Here is a 24,506-nt window from a genome sequence, read left to right on the forward strand (position 1 = left end):
TGTGAAAGTTAATGCCATTTAAAGATTCTAGGAAAAAAAAATCAAGAAGAAACACTCATTTAAACATACATATAAATTGATCTCTCATTTTTTAAGGGTTTCATATAAATTGTAATTTATTAGTATTATGAGAATCATTTCAACCTAATTTTATTATTGGGCCATGAGTTTTATACCATCTTTTTAACAATGTTAACAATGTTTCTTGTATTTTTTACAATAATTTCTGTCTAATTGTAGTAGATAAAAAATACACTAGAATGATAAAATAAAAGTATCAATCAGTAGGCCCCTACCTTAATACTCAAGAAAATCTGCTCGCTTCACCACAAATTTCACCAATGCCCAACAACAACACCTCCTCTAGCCTAATCTAAAATATTTCTCAGTTACAATGAGTTAAAAAAATGATCTCTTATAAGAACATATAGACAAAAAAAAAAAAGTGGAAAAAAATGGTAGTTGGTAAGAGCATTTATTATTTTTTTGTTGGCAAGAAAGGATGAAATTAAAAAAAACTGATTTTTGTTGGTGGGCAAAGCAGTTTAGTGGATTTTTATTAATTATTTATTAAGAAAAATTTGAAAAAGGGTAGGGGGGTCCTCACAGCCTCGCGAGCCCTTAGGCCCCCCTCCCCAAATCCCCCGGTCTACTACGCTACTACCACGGTAGCAAAGAGGATTTGGGGAGGGGTTCTTGAGGGCCTGTGAGGCTACGGGGACCCCCCTCCCCTCTTTTTTTTTATTTTAAAAAATCCTTAAAAAAAATCAACCCCGCCTTCAGTCAAAATGAGCAAAACATGGGCATGGGCAAAATGTTGACCAAAATTTTTTTCTTTCTCGAGGCATCGTACAAGACAACAAACTTGCAGGTTTGAGAGTAAGAGGATGGTGGTCGATTGATACAGACCTTAGGCACTGTTATAGGCTATAGGGGGTGATTTGCTACTGGGATAGCCAGTGTTGTTGGTCCTAGGGAAACCTTTTTGTAGTATTGTTGGAGGATGTAAGTTATTAGTCCCTACCTTATCTAAGGTAGAGATTAATGTTTTTAAGTTTTATTATTTTCAATTAATAGTTGTTCATCATGGCCAAGCCTCCTATAGTAAGAACACTTGACTTTCTCCTTCCTAGGTTGTTCACCTTTTGATGAAGAGGTCTAGTTATCTACTTTTGAAGTAACAATTTTTTATCTTTCTTCTTCTCTCCTTGGTTCTTTTGTTTCTCATCTTTCTTACTAGACCCTTTCTACTCTTTTGTGCCTTGATTTACAACTAAGGAATGTGACATAGGTTTTGATTGCATATATTTGAACTAATTTGTCCTTCTCCCTAGTGAGTTCTGTAGAAAAATCATTTAGGGAAGGGATTTTGAATGTGGAACCTAGGGCACATTTTGTAGCATAAAATGTAGCAATGAGCACTGAATGGTTAGGGCCAATATTAGAAAGAATACTCAAGATCAATTTCTTATCATCTGTCTTGACTCCACATTATTCCAAATGTAATCTTACAAATCTAAGTTTTGTGAAGTCTTGTTAGTGTCAAAATTGGTTAGACACAAAGACTATGAGTTTATTCTTCAATTGATGACCTCTTAACTCATCTTTCTTACTAAATTGGTTCACACAAAATTTGGTGTAGTGATAGATTTAATGTGAAATATAAGGTTAGAGGAGATTGACATACAAAAAGTACCAGAGACTTCATCACATTTGTTAAACTATTTTATCTTTTCTACATCATTCTAAGGTTCAATTTCAAGCCTCGTAATAACATGATCATAAACATGTCTTTTTAGATATATTTGTTACAAATTACATGCTCAAAGTATCAATTATATGCAGATAATTCTAAAACTCGGGAATGAGAAAACATAGAAAATAATCATAGCGAAGAGACAATATTTAATGTGGTTCACCCAATCTCAGGCTACATCCACCAAATAGAGAATCCAATCTTATTATACAGTCAGCCAATAGAAAAATAACACCCAATGGCTTTATAAAATAATAAAAGTATTTTTGGCTGCTCCTTGACCCCGCAAGGAGCTATGCCCCTTGACCCTAACTTAGAGGCGCTGCCCCCAAACCCTCGTTGAAAAATATAGGGGGAAACTGCACCAATAGAAGGGGGAAAAATTTAACCTCTGAGACTGATTAGGCTCCACATAACAATAATATTACCATCTTATATTTCCATTCAAAATAATTATATGGTGTTAAAAGAGGAACTATAGATGCATCCATGATAATAGAAAATAGAATTACAAGGGATTAGGAAAAATGCAAGAAAGAAGACACACAAGGAAATCCCTATTTCCACTATTCTCTTAAAATCGGGCCCCCTTAAATATTAAAAGGTTGGCACTATTTAATTTGTGCATTTACAAGGCCTTTTGTCATGTTACAATGTTTTTAAGGCCTCCAATGGATTTTTTTTTTTTTTTTTGATATAAATAAGTATGATACAAAAATTGAAAAAAATAGCCTTATTGTTGTGTAATACTCTTTGATAATTTTCCAATGATTATTCTTTTTTTTTAAAATGGAATTTTGAGGTGAAAGATGTCTTGTTGAAGACAAAAAATGAATATTATACAACTTGAAATACTTGATATAAAATGATAGAATTTATTGATAAGACTTATCTGGATGAAAAGTGCTCATTTCCAGCTTTTTGTCAAGTACTCATTTATGAAAATCCGACACTTGAGGCATAAGTTATGCAGTTTTTAAAAATGTTGCTAAATTTGCCAACCCAAATAACTCACACCTTATTGAAGCTCAATTCCTACAAAAATTGACTTTATGCAAAAAGTAAGAGATACCTAGATGGTTTTTTGATGCTAGGAACCATACTAAGAGATCTATTTTCATGCAAAAGAGTAGAAGTTGGATTTTTGAAGCCAAAATGAAAAATAGCTCGAGTAAAATTTTGAAATTTTTATTCTAATTTTACTGTGTCCTCCAAACTCTGATTTTGGTGAAGTAAAAGTTACTTTTGACTTTCTCAAGCCTTTTAAACACTTTGAAAATGTTGAAAAAGTCTCCAATAAAATACCAAAATGTTGCAATCATATAGATCTCACATGAATATACATATATTTAAACCAAATTAACTAGAAGTTTTTTTTCCTTTAAATTGTTTTGATTCTCTAGGTCATGCGAGAATATAAGAGAATATCACACTTGGTTTTGAAAAACAAATTAGCTATTTAATAGTCTCAACTCTCTCTAAAAATAAGAAAAACAATGAGCTATACCAAAAAACATAGTTTTGATACCATGTTAGATTCTACAAGAAGAAAGAACTAAGCTAGGATCTGATGTTGGTCATAGATCACATGCAACTACAAGAAATAGATGATTGTAGATCAAAATTGTTGAATGAAGATAAATCTAAATTGAGAAAAAAATAGAGACAAAGAAAAAGAATTTTGAGAATACTTTCAATACTCTCATTGAGCTATCACTGAACTAGTGAAGGTGAGACTAAAGTACTAATTATATAGAAAAAAAAATAGCATGTACATTGAAGGAGTACAATAGCTCCTATTTCCCATAAAACTTGAGGGAGGTTTTACCTACTTGGTAAAATGCCAAAACATGTTGTATAACCTCCTTACATGAAGATAGGGAAGGTGTTGTGAAAGGTGCCACATAAATCCAAAAGAGGGTGAGAAACCTAACTATGCCATTACCCACTTAGGAAATGACAAAAAGTGGCTATGTAAGGTGGTATAACAAGACCAAAGAGGGTGTGTAGCATAACTACCCATGTGTGGGTGAGACTGACACATGTACTTGATGTATTTCACCACGTGTACTCATATTAACTGCTCTTAGTAACCCAAGTAAGATTAAATAAAATATGCAGGAAAAATAAATATCACCTAACATAAGGAAAAAAAAAATGGCATCTTCAAGATTTCTTCTTCTTCTTGTCAACATGACTGAACCCATCACCTTTATTTTTGTTGTCCTTAGTCACTTTGGACTAATCACCCAAAATTTTGGAACCAAGATAATGTGGATCTTATACACTTGTCCTCATGGAATGCTCAATATCCTTATTAGCTTATTTCTCGATGTGTAGTGTTCTCTAATTTCATATAATCTCATTTAGGTTCTTAGTAATCTTTCTACACTTTAGATTATTTCTCAACTACCTATGCACTTTCTCCAAATCCTTTCTCAAGGATAGTTCTTCTTCTTCAAGTCCTTTACAATCCTTCTATTTAGTCCTTAATTTTTTTGTTCTAACATCATTTCTCCTTTTCACTTCTTCTAAAATCGAAATGTCAAATTTATGATCAACTCCTCTATTTTTTCTTGGCTTTTAATGTCCTCTAAAAATTTTAATTCTTGTTTTGCAATTCTTTTCTTAAGATTCTTGATCTCCATGTGAGGATAATGGATTTCTTCTTCAAGATCCATTTCAACATCTTCCTTTTCATTTTTAGAAAACACTTCCCTACATCCATAGCTAGGGTTTCCATCACCATGAATAGAGAATTTTCACTATAAATTTCTAAAGTGTGTTGATCATACTCATTGAGTGAGTAGCCATCTTTATTAGCATAGAATGTATTCCTCTTCTTATGTCAGGGTATCTCGTTACTACCTAATCTTAGGGGAAAATTTGAAGTAATGTGCCCAATTCTACCATAATTGAAACATTTGAATGATAAATTACCAATATACTTGCTGGAACCTTTTTTTAATCTCTTCACAAACTTTACTTCACAAATTTGAGCTTTATCGTTCACAATCCTCATCTCATATTTGGTTACAATCCCACGTAGCTCATTAGATATTCAAACTATTCAAATATTTGGCATCTTCTACTAGATAGAGATTTTTGAATTAAACTTAGAGAGAAGGGATCTAAGTACCCTTTTGACAATAACTAAATCTTTCACTTCTTCACCAAGTCCTTTGAGGGTATTGACAATTTCATCAATGCAAAGTAGATATACGTCAATGTTTTCTTCTTCTTTCATCTTCATAATTTCAAACAACCCTAGGTAGGTTTGAAGATTTTCTTCCTCGAATTTATTATCAGTTTCATAGATATTGTGAAGCTTGTCCCAAACTTCTCTTGCGGTCTTGCAATGCATTATAATCAAAAGCTCATAGTTAGATAAACCACATAAAATATCTTTCCTTACTTTTGCATTAGTTTCACATGCTCTCCTTCATGGTTGATCTCTTGGAGGAAATTTTGGAATCTCATAGTCATCCACAACAGATTGCCATACATCAAACACTAAAGCCATCAAATACGTTCCCATCATTACTCTCCAAAAAGCATATTTATATCCATCAACAAAGGTTTCTTGTTTCAAGAAAAACCTTCCTCAACTTCTTTGTGTGCCATTTTGGATCTACCTCAATTTGTTAAGATTTTTCTAAGAAACTTAGCTTTGATACCAATTGAAAGCACACAAATATACTAGGAGGGGGAGGTGAATTAGTATATGCCAAATATCAACTTCAATTCAAATTATTATTAGGATCATTATAAGACCTTATTGACATTAAAGAAGCTAAGAAAGAAGATAAGAACAATCACACATCAACACATATGAATATGAAATATACGTGAAAGAATAGAAGGGAAAAATCACATTGAGAATAGTTTCTTGGATCTACTATCCAAATCTAGCCTCAAAAAGACAATAAAGAACTTATAGTATTTTGTCGACACAAACTTATAGGATTACAACCGGAGATGAAGACACCAATCCCCAAATATATTTGTAGTCACTAACCTATATATACACTAATCCCCTAATACAAGAAGTAAGTACCAATTCAGACTAATCGACTTTTCCTTTTCAATTATTTGAGACGGCCATTTTTTAACTTCAACACTAACCATTCTCACTTGTTCAAAAATTTAAGAACTTTTAAAACTCCACTTTTTCATATGCGCACACAAAAAAAAAGAAGAGAGGTTCTTAGTAAAATTTATACTTTGAGATTTTTAAAAAAATTTATTACTTCTTTCAAAGATTTGAAAACATCAATATAAGTGACACTAGAACCACAATATTTTTTGTAAGAATATAAATATCTATAAAAAAAATAATGATTTATTTCCTCCAACGATTTTTAAATCTTTGTTTATCCCAAACCTTTTTTAATCTATATATTTTATCAACTTTTTGTAAATTTGTACAAGCTTTTAATGTTTCTCTATTATTTATCCACTAATAAAAATATGATTAAATCCTTATGAAACATTATTATTTGCTTTTAATGTTTTTCTATTATTTATCCACTAATAAAAATATGATTAAATCCTTATGAAACATTATATTTGTAAATAATATTAATGAAATATACAAAATTCTTATACAGATTGGAAAATTATTTATTTCCAATCTGTCCAATAATTTTTTAATGCCTAACAATAATTGAAAACTAGTTAGGATATTTATCAGAAATAATGACAACATTAAAATGTAACTATACATTGGCACTTTAAACCGTTAAGCTAACAGTAAATACAAAATTTCTAAAACGAAATCAGAGATGCACTTTAATCCGAAGCTACGCCGGGCCAGTTTTCCTGCAGTGAAGTTAACGAAGATGTTGGCGTGCTGCTTATTGAGGTTGAAGATTCTGAGCTTTCCTGCAGCATCTCCTTGATTTCTGTGAGACGGGCGACTACTTCTTTCATGGTTGGTCTAAAATCCCTTTCTATGGCAAGGCACTCAAACGCCAATTCGGCAACTGCAGCAACAGTGACCTTCACTTCCTGATTTCTTTCAATCTTCAATTCTGGATCGACCAGTTCATCCAAAACACCTCTTTTGATCTTGTCTGTGGCCATATTAGCAAGGCTGATTTCATTTCTATTTCGCATAATATCCACTGCGACTTTGGCAGAGATGATCTCCACCAAAACAACCCCAAAGCTGTACACATCAGACTTCTCAGTGAGCTGGAAGCATTCATGGTACTCTGGGTCAACATACCCAGGTGTACCTTGCGGGGCAGTTGTGACGTGTGACACATTCACAGGCAATAACCTAGAAAGCCCAAAATCTGCAACTTTTGCTCTAAAATGTTCGTCGCGTAAAATGTTGTCAGATTTAACATCTCTGTGCAATATGGGTGGACAGATGTTGTGGAGATACGCCAAGGCCTGAGCAGTTTCTATGGCTATATCTAAACGAGTTACCCAAGGCAAGCCTCCGGGAGCTCTTCGGCTGCCATGAGGGTGATCAAACAAGGTCCCATTTGGCACAAACTCGTAAACAAGCAGTAGCATTGGACTCTGTGGGCTCGTACAGCCATAGAGACGAACAAGATTTGGATGACACAGGGATGACAGTATTTGGACCTCGTTCATAAATTGTTCAACTGTTCTGGATCTATCCTGATAAAGCCTCTTCACTGCTACAGCTCGTCCATCCTTAAGTTTACCCAGGTATACCACGCCAAACCCTCCATCTCCAAGTTCGTTCTTCTCGTCGAAGAAATTTGTCGCTTGCTGTAGTTCTTCATAAGGAAACATGGGCAAATTGCCCATCATATACATTACGAGACCTGCTTCCATGTCGCTTCGCTGATAGTTACTGTAATCATCACCAAGCCCGCGGTTATGAGGCCTTTTTCTTCTCTTGACATACAAAATATAAGGCACTGCTAGTGCTAAGATAAGTGCAGCTCCCCCGATAGAGCTACCTGCATTAGAGCATTCTAATTAAATATTACACTTTTAATAGCTAAATAATTAATAGTAATTTAACATGTTATCTTATCGAGAATTAATAAATAATTACTTATTAATCGTTAAATCTAATGATTTTTAACTATAGTCCTGTAAAATGTTTGAAATATATTTAGCTTTGACGTGAAAATTGTGGATCTTAAAGCGGAAAGGGTGCTTACCAAGAGCAATAACAGTCTTATTAGAAGTGTTACACCCACCTGCATGATCTCAATTATAAGTAAAGGCAGAGATAATGGTTAGTATTTTGCTTAGGAAATATAAATGAAAAAATAAAATAAAACTTTCTTTAGACATAAAAGTTGGACAATTTTCATTCATCTGTCAATTAAGTAGACATGGAGTTACGTCCCTTACCGGGATTCGACGAATTGCAATTCAATTGCGTCGGATTTTTGGTGTCGGAAATACAATCCTTTCTCCTTGGGTCGCAATGCTCACAGCCTTCGCTGAAATTCCATATTACTCTGATCCCATCCTTTATACTTGGAAGGAACGGTAGATTAGCTGTGTCGATTTTTTTAACAGGTCGATGCACTAATAACTTACAATACTTACTCAAAGTCAAGTGTGAATAGTACCAACTCTTATTACATTCTAAATCATACTCTTGAGCGTGCGGGTACTCTCTGATCTCTTCTGTGCACTCTCCCCATAGACTTATATTCATGTAATCATCAGAAATTCGCAACTGTGGGCTAGACAATAATTCCATTGTATGGTTACTGGTCGACAGGTTACAAGCATCTCCCCACATATTTCTATCAACTATTTGCATTGAATTGATTGGAAATTCTTTCTGGTAGCCAAGAGGTTCCCGTATATAGTATTGGTAACCACTGATGTTAATTAGAGGCATCTTCACTTTATCATCACAGTCCAGCCGAAAAGCAGGGTCACCGCAACCGCTGCTCTTTGTTCCGAAGGGATATTGGAATAAATGACCCCCACATTCGAAGGGTTCTGGACAAGCTTGAGGTAAAGAAGCGAGGCATGGTATGAATATTATGAAGAAAAGAAAGAGGAAGCGCAGGAAGAATACAGGGTGCAGACTGAAATGCTTAAAATGGCATAGATGAAGAGGCAGTCCTTCCATTTTCATCTTAGTTACAACGGTGAGAAGAAAACAAGTAGAAATGAGGTGAACAAAGGAACGTGCATGACAGTTTAATAGCGAAGGAAGCAGGTAGGAGAAACCAAGAAAATGAGAGGTTTGTGAAAAAACATAACAAAAATAGCCAAGTCAATACGGCAATTGACCTTACTTCCATTACCGACGTGAAAAGTCGGAGTCAATACGCCATTTTGACCTAGTACGCAGTTGAATCCTGACAAATTTCAATATTCAACAATTGAATCGCGCATATCAACGACTCATAAATTTTACGCGCTTTTCTTTGACGCATTATAACAAAACCATTTGAATTCCGCGAAAGATACGTTTAGTTTGACGTAGAGGGGAAGGTCGAGATCATTATAAATTATTGTGAGATCTTTCTACGAAAATCACTCCACTAAAGGGAAATTGCATCGTATGCATGGAAATATGAAATGTCGGTCCTAGAGCTTCACCTTTTCTTTTATATTGTTGGAGGATGTGAGATTTTTATCTAAAACTTTTTTTTGATTTCACATGAAATGATAATTGAATTAAAAAACTCAGTAAATTTTATAGAAAAGGAGAAATAGTCTTGGTATTAATTAACAATCGCATCTTGGTGTGCAATGGATATGTTGAAGTGGTGTGCAAGGTTAATTAGGAAAAAATCTAGTCTAGGATTTTCATACATTTGTGAAATATATGTGGTCATTTGGTAGACCATTTAGCAAATGATGTTTGTTTGTTCAACAAAGGTCTCAATGGAGAAGTGATAGCTTCAAATCAATTATACATCCAATTATAGACATCAAGTTATAGGGATCCAAAAGTCAGTAAAAAAACCTCTAAAGAAAGAAGATAATCAAACTCCAATACCAACAAGTTTGTGATATGTTTGCAATAGGGATAGACAGAGAGGAATGGAGAGCGAGAAAAAGAGAGGGAGAGATGAAGATAGATAGATATAGAAGAGATAAATATATGGAGAGAGGTGGAGAGAGATAACAAGATAGAGATAGATGGAGAGATGAAAGAATATATTTTTTAACCTCTTTTAACCATATATTACAAACATTAAGGAAGACAAGGGAAGAAAATCAAAGTGAGGGCCTTGGTGTGAGAGAGAGAGAGAGAGGGGGGGAGGGGGGATTTTAATGCAAACTTGAACTTGTAATAGGTATATTAGGTATTTTAAACATTTTTATGTTGTGTAATGTTTTGATTGGATTAAACTAGGAGAGGCCCAAAAAATTACACAACTACTACATAGATGAAAATACGAGAGAAACCATGAGACTCATGAAGAGTGAGAACCCAAAACCTGAGTACCAGCTGCTAGAAAGGAATAGAGCCTAGTGGGCACCCAAAACTAGACAACACAAAACCAAAGACTAGAGTAGACTATGGAAAAATAGAGCATAAAACCAATAGACCAACCCCCACCGAAGGCACAAACCGATGGCCTACCTCATGGGGGCTTTTCAATCTTTCAATCTTGGCTCATAGCCTTCACCCGATCGGAGAGGAAGAGCCTCTTGTTTGATCCTTTACCTGATGAATCAGTGGGGGACTTTGAAGTCACTTTCACTCGTCTTTAAACCAGTGACAAGGGAAGAAGCTAATTGTTGCTTCTTTCTTTCCTACCTCTTGTCAATTTCCTCTTGAATGGCCTCTATAGTTGTTGAATTATTTTTGAACATTTTACTGTTCTGAGCCATTACTTCCTCCATTTTCCTTTTAAGGGGCACTTGGCTATTTTGCAACACCTCATAGCCTTCATTGTCTCCTTCAAGTCCTCCTTTTGGTTAATCTTATCACACAATCCCTTAAGTTGCTCCTCCATTCCTTCCCACTTATCAAGATTTTTGACTAAATCATTAGCCATGGTCCAAACTCTCTGATCTTTGTCTTTCATTCCCTAGGTAGAAGCTCTAGAATCCTCTTTGGAAAGGGCTTCCAATTTGTTAATTTTCTTTTTTGCCACATTAAGCTGACCTAGAAGCTAACAAATTATAGCTTCTTCCTTGTTGTAGCCATCACATAGGGGCACATCTATTCTGGCTCCAAAATGACAATACGGATTGACTAACACACATGTTAGTCGCACATTTTACACCATTGATTTTGTAATTAACGGCTGCGATTGACTAACCTGTCGCTAACACACTATACAAAAGGTCCGTTTTGGAGCCAGAATAGACACAACCATCACATAGCTCACTAACTCTATTTACAAAGGTAGGAAAGTCCCATTTCCTTGGTGAATTTGTAGGTGAGGGGAGAGGGAAGCCAAAAGAAGGGGTAGAAGGGGGTACCAACCTTGTTAATAGGGTTATCTGGGGTCCATTCTAACCTAGTAGACCATGAGGAATCGAAGTCCTCAAAGGAATTTTCCTCTCCATCTGGCTCTTTGACAATGTATTCAATAGTGGGGGGGGCTTGGGGGTTCTTATATTTAGCCATTTTGTTGGGGTTACCCTAGATAGGGGTCCCTTTGGGTATAGGAGTAGAACTGACATATTTACTCTCTAAGATGTCTGATATCTCAACACACAAAGTGGGGCTAGAGGGATTGCAAGCCAGACCATAGGTGGAGGTTAAATTCATGAGAAAAATGTATAGCTACATGATAAGCCCTGGTGTAGGGGAACGAAATTTTTGGTTTTGGCCACAACAAAAGATTTAGAAATAGACCAAAAAAGCCAATAAGGGTTCAAATTCATCTTCACCCTTTACCTTAATTGGTTGAGCATGGGGAAAATATGTGAATGAAATCATTTAAACCACCCATCCAAGGTGATGAACTTCATGAGAATGAGTGTTGCCTGATTCCATACTTTCTCGCTTGGCTTCAACAACCTCTTTAAATCCTCCTTCTAATTACCCTTTGATTTCTTTGTGAAGGTCATGCCTTCCACCACAAAACCCATAGTAGTTGCAATGGTTTCAATAGACATAGTTAATTTTACCTCACCCACTTGAACTTCACCTTCATGCCAAGATTGGGTAAACCATTCAGATAGAGTAGGTTTGTAAACCTTCATTCCTTCAATGTAAGTCACTAGATTACCCTCCACCACCTTATTTCAAAGAACCCCATTTTATTGAAATTTGACACAATTGTTTGGCTCCATCTAAATAAGGTCCCCACCTATGGTTTGCATAGTAAAGCCAAGAACAGGGCCCAAAAAAGCATAGCTAAAACCAACTTTGGGAAAGACACAAAAAAAGAAAATATTGCTTAAAGCATAGCTTTCACTAGTTTTAACCAGGCCAATACTTATAAATAAGTGATTGAAGTACAACATGGCCAAGATGAAGATGGAAAAGGTGATTTTAAAAAATTTAGTTCTAATTGCCAGGATTAAAGTCTTAAAGGATCACAACACAAATATCTAAGTTAGGTAATTCATGTTGCACCATCCATGCTGTAAGCCCCTCGAAAAAATGACCTAAGTTAGACTGCCTATCTGTAGTCCTATTTCCTTCTTTGAAGATGTGTTCACGTCTTATATGGCTAAATGTAGCAATAATACCTTGGCTTTTATTCATTAGGTTCACCACCTACCATCCAGGTTTCGCCTTTCCTTGCAACATAATGATGTCGTTATTAGAATCACCTTGAATGATGATATTTTGGTAGCCCTTGTCCTTAGCAATAAAGATGCCAACAAATGTTGCCAACTCTTTCACCATGTTAGATGTCTGAGTGCCTAGGTTAGCCATGTAGGCCACTAGGAATTTTCCACTTGAATCTCTAATGACCTCTCCCCCACTCTCCCAACCTAGGTTATATTTAGAAGACCCATCAAATTTTAATTTCAACCAACTGGTGTGGGGGGGGCTATTTAATATTTTTCTTAAACCTAAAAGGTGGGGAGATAAAGCTAGAAAAGACATCAACGAAATCCTAATTCCTGACAATAATCTAGTCCAAAGACAAAGGGGTGTGTGAGTTTTTGTATTTACCAAAGCCTTTCATATTCTCCTTGACCTAGTTGATAATGGCACAGGTTAGAGTTTTTATTGAGTCTTGTGGTCTTTGAAAATTCGATTGTCCTCTATGCCTTCATTAGTGGGGATATTATTTTTATTGTTGATAATCACTACAACTAGATGTGCCTTCTTTACTAGAATTTTCTTGTTTCAAGGGAATATACCAACACTTATCAATGTGATGCATATATTTTGTGTATCTATATGACACCATCAATTCACCTTTTAATGATTTTTGTATTGTTTTTATTATATTTGTGGTGGTCACTTTCAAAAATTCTAACCATGCTACTGCTTTGAGATCAATGCTTTTTACTCCAGATCATCTTGCACTAACTTGATGGCTTCTTATTGGTAGAGAAAATCCACCAATTATTTTAACAATACCTGTACTTTGTAATGTTTAATTTCATAAAAAATTTGGAACTAGGAAATAACAACACCAAGAGTGATTAGGATGAGTAGTTTGTCTACCAACTTCTCTCCAGGCACTACAAGTTTTTCTTATAGTTTTGACAGTTCATGTAAGAAATCCTATACTTTTCGGTCAGATTTCATATTGAGTGTATGAAGCTTTGAATGGATAAGAATGATCTTTGTCTATTTATTTGTCTCATATGTGGTGGATTGTCACGAATCATTTTATTTAATATTGTGCAATTTAAAGATGTAATGTGATTTTGAAATTCAAAATAGATTAGATCATTCATAATCTAGTATGAGGAAATATAATATGCTTTTACTCCTGCAAATGATATGAAATTCAATATTCTTTTGGGTTTGTCATTGTTGATAAAATTTTGAGTGTAAGTAATGCAGGATGAGGTGAAGGAGGTCGAAGGCGAGAACATGAATCAGGTAGAATTGCTTTTAACTGAACGACTTCGATAGAAAAGGGAATCTTTCACACACCACATTAGGATTTATAATTTGCATCTTGAAAATGTGGATGATTTTAAATGATCTTATTTGAGTGTTTGTTCAAATTGAAATGATGAAATTGGAATGAGTAGTAGATTGATTTAAATAATTATACATGTGTATTGATTGCATGATGTGAGTGGCGATTGAATTGAATTTTAGTTGCATGAGTAAAGGTAAAATATTAAGTTTTATGGTTAAAAGAGATAAAATGTGTAGATGATTCGAAAACGAATATTGACCCTACATTTTTAGGTCCTTCTTGTTCAGATATGTATAAATGTATGAAAATTGTACTTACGAGTTTAATTTTGTAAAATTTAATAATAGTATAGTATATATATATATGAGAAATTTATTCAATCATAGACATATATCAATAACCAATTAGCATGAAATTTGACTTCGTCAAATTATTTTGTCTATTCATACAAAATTTGTCTAATAATAATAATTTCATCTATTTGTAAATATTGAATAATGTATTGTATTTATGAAATTAAACTAAGTAAATAAAAATCCAATCTATATATTTGTTATCAAAGAAAAGGTTAATCCAAGAATATATTAAAAACAAAGTCTAATGTTTTATAATAAAGAAGAGTCAATTATAAATTATAAAACATACCATATATCCCTTTATAAAACATAATACTAATGTAGGGTGGCGGGTTGTAAAAGGAGGTTGACCGTTTAAAGAAAATGAAAGAGCCGCCTTGGTCGGTGTATAAACGAACTCCCTCCACCCACGGTAGCCGCCTTGGTCAGTGTAGACTCCGCCACCACAGTAGCCACTTTGGTAGGTTAGTTAGTAGACTCCTCCACCCACGGTGATTGTTGTTAAAGCCTTTAAACGCAGATCAAATGTGGAGGCAAGGTTGTTAAGGTGGGCGTAGCTTAAGATACCACCACTACCACTATCAAAGCATAAACACAAACGTGTATTACAGTCTCCCTCCATCCACGGTGGTCGCTGTCAAAGCCATTACACAGCACGATGGAAACTTTAACACTCCCACGACCCCTTGGGATGACTTAGCATGCAACATCACTTCACGGTGGATAAGAAGTCAATAGATTTCATGCGTGGAGATTGAAGTTAGAACCAACTACTGCATGGAAAATATAGTTGCAACAACATAGTGGAACAATAAATAAAACCCAGAGGATAGCAGCAAACATAGCCATAGATTTGAATAAATAGACGTATGCACACACTCATTTGGTCATTCTTCTCACACAAGATTAGAAGAGTGAATTTCTTGAAGGGAGAGTAAGAGTAATTTGATAGAGAGTTAGAATAGATTGATAGAGAGTTAGAATAGTTGGATAGAGAAGAAGAATAGTTTGAGATAGAAGAAGAATGGTTGATAGAGAGGAAGAATAGTCGGATATTATCGTGGAGATTGAGTGATAGAGAGATAGTTGGATAGAGATAAGAATAGTTGGAAAGAAAGAGAGACTTGCGATCAAGGAGTCAAATCATTTGACGAAGAACGACAAGGTCTAAAGCTTACAATCCACTCTAAGTTTCCAAGAGGTTAGAATCCTTTGTTTTTCATTTCATTTTTAATTGTTAAATTTGGTACAAATTGTGTAGAAATAGAAGTTTAGATACTAAATAAGTACGTCCAAATAGGTATCAATTATTCATATCGTATTTGAAATGCTTTATAAACCATTGTGGTATAAAAGAAAAGAATTTAAGAGAAAAGATGTTAGTATCGTATTTTGCACCAAAAATATTTAGTTTTAAATTCTATTTTTAGAATGTGTTTACATACTTTTGTTTACATATGACATTAATCTCATACATGTTTAACACCTTCTATTGAATGTACTTTATTTTATATGAAAGATTGATTTTAAGATTTTTGCTTATAAAGGTTTATCATTCTTATGAAAGATTGTCTTCGAAAGATATATTAGACAAGAATTATTAGTAAGCAACAAAAATGATATCTCTATTTTTGTTTTAAAAGAAAGATTGTATTCTCAAAAGAATTTGTGTTTGAGGGAATCAAGCTAGGGTTAAGCTTGAGTTGGAAAAATTTACCTTTCAGGATGGGTGCTGAATGTGGATGCTTTAGGGAGAATAGTTGCTTTTTCCAACTATTATTTTGCTGTGCATGGCATATACTCGGCCGAGTTATTGTTTGAATTATCCGTAGAAAAAGATGGAAATTCCTTATTTATACTCTCTACCACATCCTAGTATGATAGTGAATGCTTGTTTCTTAGAATGAACTAGGAAAAATGAAAATGCATATATTATCTAGGCATGCACCAGATTCCCTCTTGCTTTCGAATTCTTTGGTTAAACCAATTTGTGTAGGGTCGGGTATTCTTGAATGACCAAGAATTCTGGGGAAGTGTAAGCTTCAAGGTTGGGCAGAAAAAACGCCTGATTCTTGTTCTCGTCTACATTCGAAAGATAGAAGGAAGCGACTCAGACTAAAGATCGATGGATGCATCTTCTTGTAGATTCTTAAGGCAATTGGAAGCCTAAGTAGGAAATAAGAACTTCTTTGTATTGGAGATTGTATTATTCATGTGCGTTATTATGATATATTCGATGTTTGTTTATATCTTCTATAAAATATGCTTAGAGATTGAAATTTTAAGTTTATTTAAGAATAAAGCGTAGTTTAGGGTTAGATCCTAGATTGACGTCTTTACATGGATAGAATGTCCAATCCCTCTTTGACATTATTGCATCTCGAACATGTGGTTGAACTTTGTAGAAGATGCTAAGTGTAATCAATATCAAGGATTTCACATTGGCGTTATCATACTTCCTCTACTCATTAACTTCATTTGGATGCTCAATTTCTCCATAATGATCCTAATAGCTCTTTGAATTGGAGAATCACATTTTCATCTTCCATGTTGCATAATTGGGAGCTCTTAAGAGTCGAGCTTCTGAAAGGAGCAACTTTGGTGCTAACATGCTGATACCAAAAAAATAAAATATTTGTTCCACAATAATATGTTTATTGTACTAATTTGATTGACATACACATATTTTCACAAATGAAGCGAAGATTGTAGATGATCTTGGTATGCTCAAGCAATGAGATGTGGAAACTTGTGTGGGTGTTTTACCTAATGTTCATCATTTACATGATAGAGTTCCTTGATCTTGGCATAGATCTTCTTTGCTTGGCAATACACATTAAAGAAGTACTTTAGTATCCCTTGCCAAAGTATCTTGTCTAGTTATAGTTTTTAAATATTTTGGAGAGTATCTAGTAGAGAAAAATAAAAGTAGGTGTCATATAGGGAATTGTCTTGATCTCTTAGTTATTTCTCATCTTCATGATTTCTTGCAACGCTAATAGCATCAACTTGCACAATCAACATCTTGAGGAATGCACAAGATTAAATTCATTAGCATTTTTTCCAACAATCTTCTGGCTACTCTGATCAAGTGGTGATGGACAAGAATTTTAAACACTTCTTTTTGTATTTTCATGTATGCCAAAAGTAGAGACTCCTTCCCATGTGACACACACATGCAAAAAATCTCCCTACCTCTGATTTATTTTATTTCCTTTCTCTTTGCATTCCAAATGGAGCACCTCCTCTATTGCCTACTACACTATCTATTTCTTCATTTCCCTTCAAACAATTTCCACACTCAGATGCCTAGGGAAATTATGTCTCTATACTATAATGAGAAGGTAAATATTTGATAATATTATTTCATGAATAAAAATATAATTTATACAAAGGAGAAATATAGTTATCTCAACTATAACTACACACAACATATATAACCGTTGTCTAATTGATTGAGTATCAACAATGTAATTCTATGCTAACACACTTTTCCAATCATAAAATGGATTGCATTATGTGATCAGAAGTATGTTTAAATTATAACATTTAGGAAATGTCATGACTTTTCTTTTCTAGTCATAAAAAATATGGTTTATTATAGAAATTTAAGTCATATGCATCTAAAGTAGATGCCTCTCCTCCATGTAAACATGAAAATGATCAAAAAGAATAACTTAGGCACTATTAATACCCAGTTCATAAATCTATGTAAAGATAGTCATGTCAAGACATGCCCAAAGTCCTATTTTGATGTCTCACAAGTTCAAACATCAAGCAAGAATCACTTGATACATGGTTTTGCGATAAGTTTTCTATAGCTTAGATTTGTTCAAATTGATAACTAACTTAGTTTTATTGTATCTATTTGTTGTTTGTATCCCATTGGGATGATGTCAATAGAGGCGATACATATGGTTTAAAAGAATTCCCACCTATACACACAATGACGAAAAATAATATAGAAAGATGGACAAACACCAAAACATTAATAACACAAAAGGTGAAGAACATCATAGTTGAGAAGTTTAGAGTAGTTAATCACTTAAAAATAAACACAAATATTGAAATAAGACATTTGCAAGATTTTCAATCTAGAGAAAAAGCAACATATTAAGGAAAGAGGCCATGTTCCAATAACCGTCCACTCATTGCTCACCCAACACTCCAATTACTAATATTAAAGAAACCACAAAAATGATTATTAAAGGCCCATTAAGATATTTCACATATACCAGTAGCTGCCCACTTGTAGCCCCATTAGTTAAAATTTGTGCATAAGTATTGGTACCCGTAGCACATGATTATTGGGGCATTTGTATATAAGTACTAGTAGAATCAATTATTAGAGGAAACTGTATTGGTTCTTAGTAGAATATGTATTGGATTAGTTGTGAAATTTTTTGAGGTGTGTAGTACACGGTTATTAGGGCGTTTTTAAGTAGGTATCAAAAAATACCTTTAAATGACCACTTTTTGACCTTTTGTGTACATAACAAATCATCCGACATTCTTTGTAATTACCCCAGAGCTAGAGAAATAGTTATAAGTACTTAAGTCACTTGTGAAGGCAACTGGAAAAAAATATTGAAATCCGAGTATACCATTTAAAATATGTGGGTGTGTGAAGTTAGCTATAACTATTGATACCCTTCCCCTAAGTATCTTTTAACCAAAAGAAGTTTCCAAAGCTACAAAATGTTTGCCCCAATGGAATGAGATATTACTTAGGGGAAGAGCACCATTACCATCCATGTTCCAATAACCATTCACTCATTGCATACCCAACCCCCCAATTACTAACTTTAAAGAAACCCAAAAATAAAAAGCTAAAATCCCATTAATAAATTTCACATGTACTAATAGCTGCCAATTTTTTAGCATTTTTGGATCATAATTGACCTATTTGTGCACCTTAATTGGTACCCATACTGCATAACTACTGGGGCATTTGTGCATAAGTATTGGCAATTTTAAGTGCATAATTATTGGAGCATCTTTAAAATGTGTACTTTTTTTACCCTTGCATGGATAAGGGATGCCACCTCATACATGGTTACTATGTAAAAGCCAAAACAATAGCTATAAGCAATTAAAGTCATATGTAATGACAAAAAAAAAACATCGTCAAAATCCAATATACCATTTAAAATTTGGGAGTGTGTAAAATTAGCTATAACATATATTGATACACTTCTCCTACAAACATAATTAATAAAACAAATGCCAATAAAGATAACTGAAGCATGACTATACTCCAACCACCGTAACTTTAACACATTAATTATGTATATAGTAAGCGGTGATTAAGGACAGTGACCGGGAAAGTATGACTATCAGCAACAACACATGCATTGATGCAAAAATATTATAAGAGGAAAAAACATAGTCCATCCAAATTCCGAATGCTGGAGTGCATTTATATTGAATCTGAGTCTAATCAAAACATAAATGAAGGTAACTTCAATATCATATCTAACGGACTAAAATTGTTTTTATATGTGAGACAAGTTTGATGGTGCATCGTGGACTAACAAGTCTACTTAAAAGAAAGCCTAAGCTAATTATACACTGTGAGATAATTTTGAATGCTTGAGCAGTAATTAGCTACTAGCTTACATATATTTGATTTTAATCAAATATATATATATATATATATATATAATACGCCGAGAGATATCCTTCTCGGGGCACCTATTAGAGTTCGAGGTACATGATAAAAATAGGCGCCTCGAGAAGGATATCTCTCGGCATATTGTATATATATTTGATTAAAATCAAATATATGTAAGCTAGTAGCAGTCGTGGCGCAACATGGGAAACAATTAAAAATTGAAAATAGAAGTATTTAATATTATATTATTAATGTTTGTTGCAATAATATGTAATATTATTGTTGCAATTATTATTATTATTTTCTATTTGTTTGGGTTAGGGTTTAGTGTTAAGGTTAAGTTTATGGTTAGGGTTATAATTATGTTTAGGGTTTACATCAAAGTTAGGGCTAGAATTAGGGTTATAGTTCAATTACATTAAGGTTGGGGTTAAATTAGTATAAAAGTTCAATTAGGATTAGGGTTTGGGATAGATTAAGGTTAGGAATAGATTAGGATTAAATTTCAATCTAGGTTAGGGTTAAGGTTATAGTTAAATAGAGTTAGGGTTCAAATATGATTAGGGTTTGATTATGGTAAGGGCTATATTAAGATTAGAGTTCAATTATGATTAGAGTTTAATTATGTTTAGCATTAAGTTTACACTAGGATTTAGCTATGGTTAGATTAGGTTTGAAGTTGTAGTTAGGGCTTAATTGTAGGGTTATATTTAAATTTATGGTTAGGTTATGGTTAGGTTTTAATTATGGTTAGATTAAGGTTGACGTTTAGGATTAGGTTATGGATTAGGGTTCAATTAGGTCTAGATTAGGGATATTGTCAAGGTTAGAGTGTCATTGTGGTAAGGTTTTAATTATAGTTCGGGTTTTTATAAGAGTTCAATTAGGGTTAAAATTAGCTTTATGATTCAATTACATTAGAGTTACAATTAAATTAGGATTAAATTTTAATTAGGGTTAGGGTTGGGCTAGAATTCTCTTAGGATTAGGGATTCAATAAGTGTTAGGGTTTGAATTAGGTTAGCGTTTAATTAGGGTTAGATTAAGGTTGAAGTTTTAGGTAGGGTTTAATTCTATAGTTAGAGTTATGCTTAGGGTTAGGTAATGGTTAGAATTCAATTCCAGGGTTATATTTAAGTTTAGGGTTAAGTTATGGTTTAAAGGGTTATGCTTTGGGTTAGGCATTAGTGTAAGGATTAGGATTATGGTTTGGGTTTACATTATGTTTAGGGTTTGGGTTACGAACAAGTTTAGGGTTAGGATTATGGTTAGGTTAGGGTTTAGTTTTACAACATAAGGGTTATTAGGGTTTAAATAATGGTTATGTTTACGTTAGGGTTAGGGTTATGGTTAGGGTTAGGGTTAGGGTTAGGGTGTAGGGTTAGCGTTAGGATTACAGTTAGGGATACAGTCGACGTCATTGTTAAGGTTAGGAAATTAGGATTAGGGTTAGAGATAAGTTTTGAGTTATGATTAGGGTTAGGGTTAGCTATTAGGGTTAGGACTAAGGATTATTATTAGGGTTATAGTTTAGGGTTATGGTTAAGTAAGAGTTAGGTTTAGGGTTAAGAGTCAAGGTTATAGTTAATTAGAGTTAGGGTTCAATTATGCTTAGAGTTTGATTATGCTAAGGGCTTAATTAGGATCAAGGCTTGGGTTAGATTAGGTTTAGGACTGAATAAGGATTAGTGTCTAATGATGATTAAAATTCAATTAGGGTTAGGGTTAAGTAGGACTAGAGTTCAATTAGGGTTAGAGTTAAATCTAGGGATACAATTCAATTATTACTTTAGATTATAGTTTAACTTGTAATTAGGGCTTAATTATAAGGTTCTAACTAAGGTTAGGGTTCAATTAGGTCAAAATTAGGGATATTGTCAAGGATAGGGTTTGATTATGATATGTGGTTGATCATAGTTATGATTAATATAATTAGATTTTAATTAGGGTTAGAATTCAATTCGGATTTGGGTTCAACTATGGTAACTTTTAATTATAGGGTTAGAATTAAGTTTAGGGTTCAATTAGGGTCCAATTTTGGTTAGGATAAGGCATGGTGAAGATGAGGGTTAGTATTGAATTAGGATAAGAATTCAATAAGGGTTAGGGCTCATATTAGGGTTAGATTAAGGTTGAAGTAGTAGGTAGGGTTTATTTCTATGGTTAGAGCTAACTTTAGGGTTAGGTTAGGGTTATCATTCAATTAGAGCGATTAGAATTAAGGGTTAAGGTTATAGTTAATTAAAGTTAGTGTTCAAATATGATTAGGGTTTGATTATGGTAAGGGTTAGATTAAGATTAGAGTTCAATTATGATTAGAGTTTAATTAGGGTTAGGATTAAGTTTAGGCTAGGATTTAGTTATGATTAGATTAGAGTTAAATTTGTAGTTATAGGAGTTGAGAAATACAACCCCATAGTAGCCTGAAGATCTTCTGCAAGCCGAATAACTTGTTACAAGGAGAAGCAATGAAGCAAAATCTGAAGAACAAGAAAAAACATAGGAAAAAAATTCTCCAAAAGAGAGCTCCAATTCACCAAAAATGTATTGTGAAAAGATCATACAATGAAAAGAAAAAGTAACCTCTAATAGGTCAAGAAACCCTAAAAAGGGAAAACCCTAGGCTTGCACATAATAATTAATTAAAATAATTAATTATATGCACCTAATGTTAGCTTAAGTGTAAAAAGATAATTGAAAACTTAAAGAATTAAATAAATAATGTTTAATTAATCAAGTAAAGACCTAATTACTCTAACACCCCCCCTTAAGCTAGACTTAGGGAGAAGCTAAAACCTATAACAACTACTGAAAGCATGAAAGATGGGTCCCGGTAACAAGGCCTGATCAGGTACCCAAATACAATGAAATCTCTATGAAACGGAGACAAAGGAGAAAACCCAGTGGGAAAAAACTCCTCTCCAAAAAGAGATAAAAGAACATGCTAAAAGAAGAAGAAGGAAGGAAGGCCTCATAAAGACCCCCCAAGGACAACTTCCTTCACCCCAAGCATAGAGCGCAACTGAAGATAGCGCGGCGATGCAAAAGGTTTCATGAAGATGTCTGCAACCTACTCAGAAGTGGGAATGTACTCCAGAATGAGAACACCATCCTGAATCAACTGAAGGATGAAATGCATGTGAAGCTCAATGTGCTTCGTCCGCTGAAGCTCTACCGGGTTGCGGGAGATATGAATAGCACTCTGATTGTCACACCAAAGAATAGTGGGACTATTTGGAGGAAAACCAAACTCAGTCATCAACTGTCGAAGCCATAAGATCTCCTGACTAGCGAGCACAGCAGAGCGGTACTCAGCCTCTGTAGATGATAATGCATGAATAGTCTGCTTCTTGCAAGACCATGTGATAGGACCAGAGCCAAGACAGAAAATAAAGCTGGAAGTAGACTTTCGATCAATGACATCACCAGCCCAATCTGAGTCAGTGTAGCCAACAATGTGAGGTTCCCCTAATGTATAATGAATGCCATGAGAACTAGTGCCCTGAATGTACCTCAAAATATGTTTGGCAGCTTGCCAATGACTCTCATGAGGATCATGGGAGAATCGAGAGACAAGACCAACAACAAAGGAAATATCAGGATGGGTGTGAGTCAAGTACAACAAACTGCCAACCAACTGCCTATAAAGTGTAGAATCAACTGAAGGAGTGGGATAAGCTGTGGTCAAAACAACCCCTGACTGAAATGGTGTGGGAGTAGGCTTGCAATCAAGCATGCTGAAGCACTGAAGCATGTCAAGAGCATGCTTCTGCTGGTAGAGAGAGATCCCATCAGAAGACTGAATCACCTGAAGACCAAGGAAATAGTGCAACAGACCGAGATCTGTCATCTCAAACTAATCCATCAAGGCACGCTGAATATGCTGAATCATAGAGGATGAGCTACCCGTGATGAGAAGATCATCAACATATAGCACAAGAATCAAAATGTCACCCTCAAGAAGCTGAATGTAGACAGTGTGATCAGAATGACTGCGGGAGAACCCAATGGAGAGCAACAAAGAGTCCATCTTCTCATACCAAGCCCGAGGGGCCTGTTTGAGACCATACAATGAACGCCAAAGTCTACAAACCAAAGAACTATCCTGCACAAATCCCTGAGGTTGTTCCATGTAGATTTCCTCCTGTAGATCCCTGTGCAAGAAGGCACTCTTCACATCCATCTGAAAAATAGGCCAACACCGAGAAGCTGCAAGAGAGTACAAAGCGAATGGAATTCATCTTGGTTACAGGGGCAAATGTCGCGGAGTAATCAATACCCTCAACCTGTGAAAAACCCTTCACAACAAGATGTGCCTTGTACTTATCAATGGAACCATCAGCAGCATATTTAGTGCGATACAACCAGCGACACCTAACCATCTTTCTGCCCTTAGGAAGAGGACAGAGATCGCATGTATGATTCCTCATCAAAGAAGAATACTCCTCCTCCATAGCACAATCCCACTCAGGGTGACCTGTCGCCTCTGAAAACTTCTGAGGATCATCTGAAATAGCATGACTCAAAAGACTAGAACCCACTGTGTTAGAACGAGTGCGATGAGTATGTGAAGGGTCACCAGCTAGAGGACCTGCCGCTGCAATAGTAAGGCGATCCCACTTGGGCATCTAAGGTGGAGCAGGTGGAGGTGGGGATGGTGGATCATCAGCACCATCATCAGAATCATCCTCAAAAAGATCCTGAAGTGATGCAGTGGCCGGAGTAGGCAGAGGAGTAGACACTGGAGTCGGGGTATCCACTGTGGGAAGACGCTCATCAAACTGAACATCCCA

General features: G+C 34.8%; 1 protein-coding gene across 1 annotated transcript; it reads right to left on the reverse strand.

Moving 5' to 3' along the window:
* Positions 1 to 6,422: 6,422 nt before the first annotated feature.
* On the reverse strand, positions 6,423 to 8,852 carry LOC131049906 (LEAF RUST 10 DISEASE-RESISTANCE LOCUS RECEPTOR-LIKE PROTEIN KINASE-like 1.2). Its single transcript, XM_057983989.2, has 3 exons — positions 8,102 to 8,852; positions 7,906 to 7,944; positions 6,423 to 7,698 (listed from the first exon to the last, which is right to left on the reverse strand). The coding sequence occupies exons 1-3, from the start codon at positions 8,844 to 8,846 to the stop codon at positions 6,548 to 6,550; spliced, it is 1,935 nt and encodes a 644-aa protein (XP_057839972.2). The 5' UTR covers positions 8,847 to 8,852; the 3' UTR covers positions 6,423 to 6,547.
* Positions 8,853 to 24,506: the final 15,654 nt, after the last annotated feature.

This window comes from Cryptomeria japonica, chromosome 2 (assembly GCF_030272615.1).
Source record: "Cryptomeria japonica chromosome 2, Sugi_1.0, whole genome shotgun sequence".
Taxonomy (NCBI): domain Eukaryota; kingdom Viridiplantae; phylum Streptophyta; class Pinopsida; order Cupressales; family Cupressaceae; genus Cryptomeria; species Cryptomeria japonica.

What these genes read in the sequence shown, in the direction of transcription:
- LOC131049906 (XM_057983989.2), bottom strand. Translation starts at nt 8,846, where the DNA reads ATGAAAATGGAAGGACTGCCTCTTCATCTATGCCATTTTAAGCATTTC. An exon ending in TTGCAATTCGTCGAATCCCG is followed by an intron (nt 7,945 to 8,101) that starts GTAAGGGACGTA and finishes GAGATCATGCAG; the next exon opens with GTGGGTGTAACACTTCTAAT. An exon ending in TAAGACTGTTATTGCTCTTG is followed by an intron (nt 7,699 to 7,905) that starts GTAAGCACCCTT and finishes GCTCTAATGCAG; the next exon opens with GTAGCTCTATCGGGGGAGCT.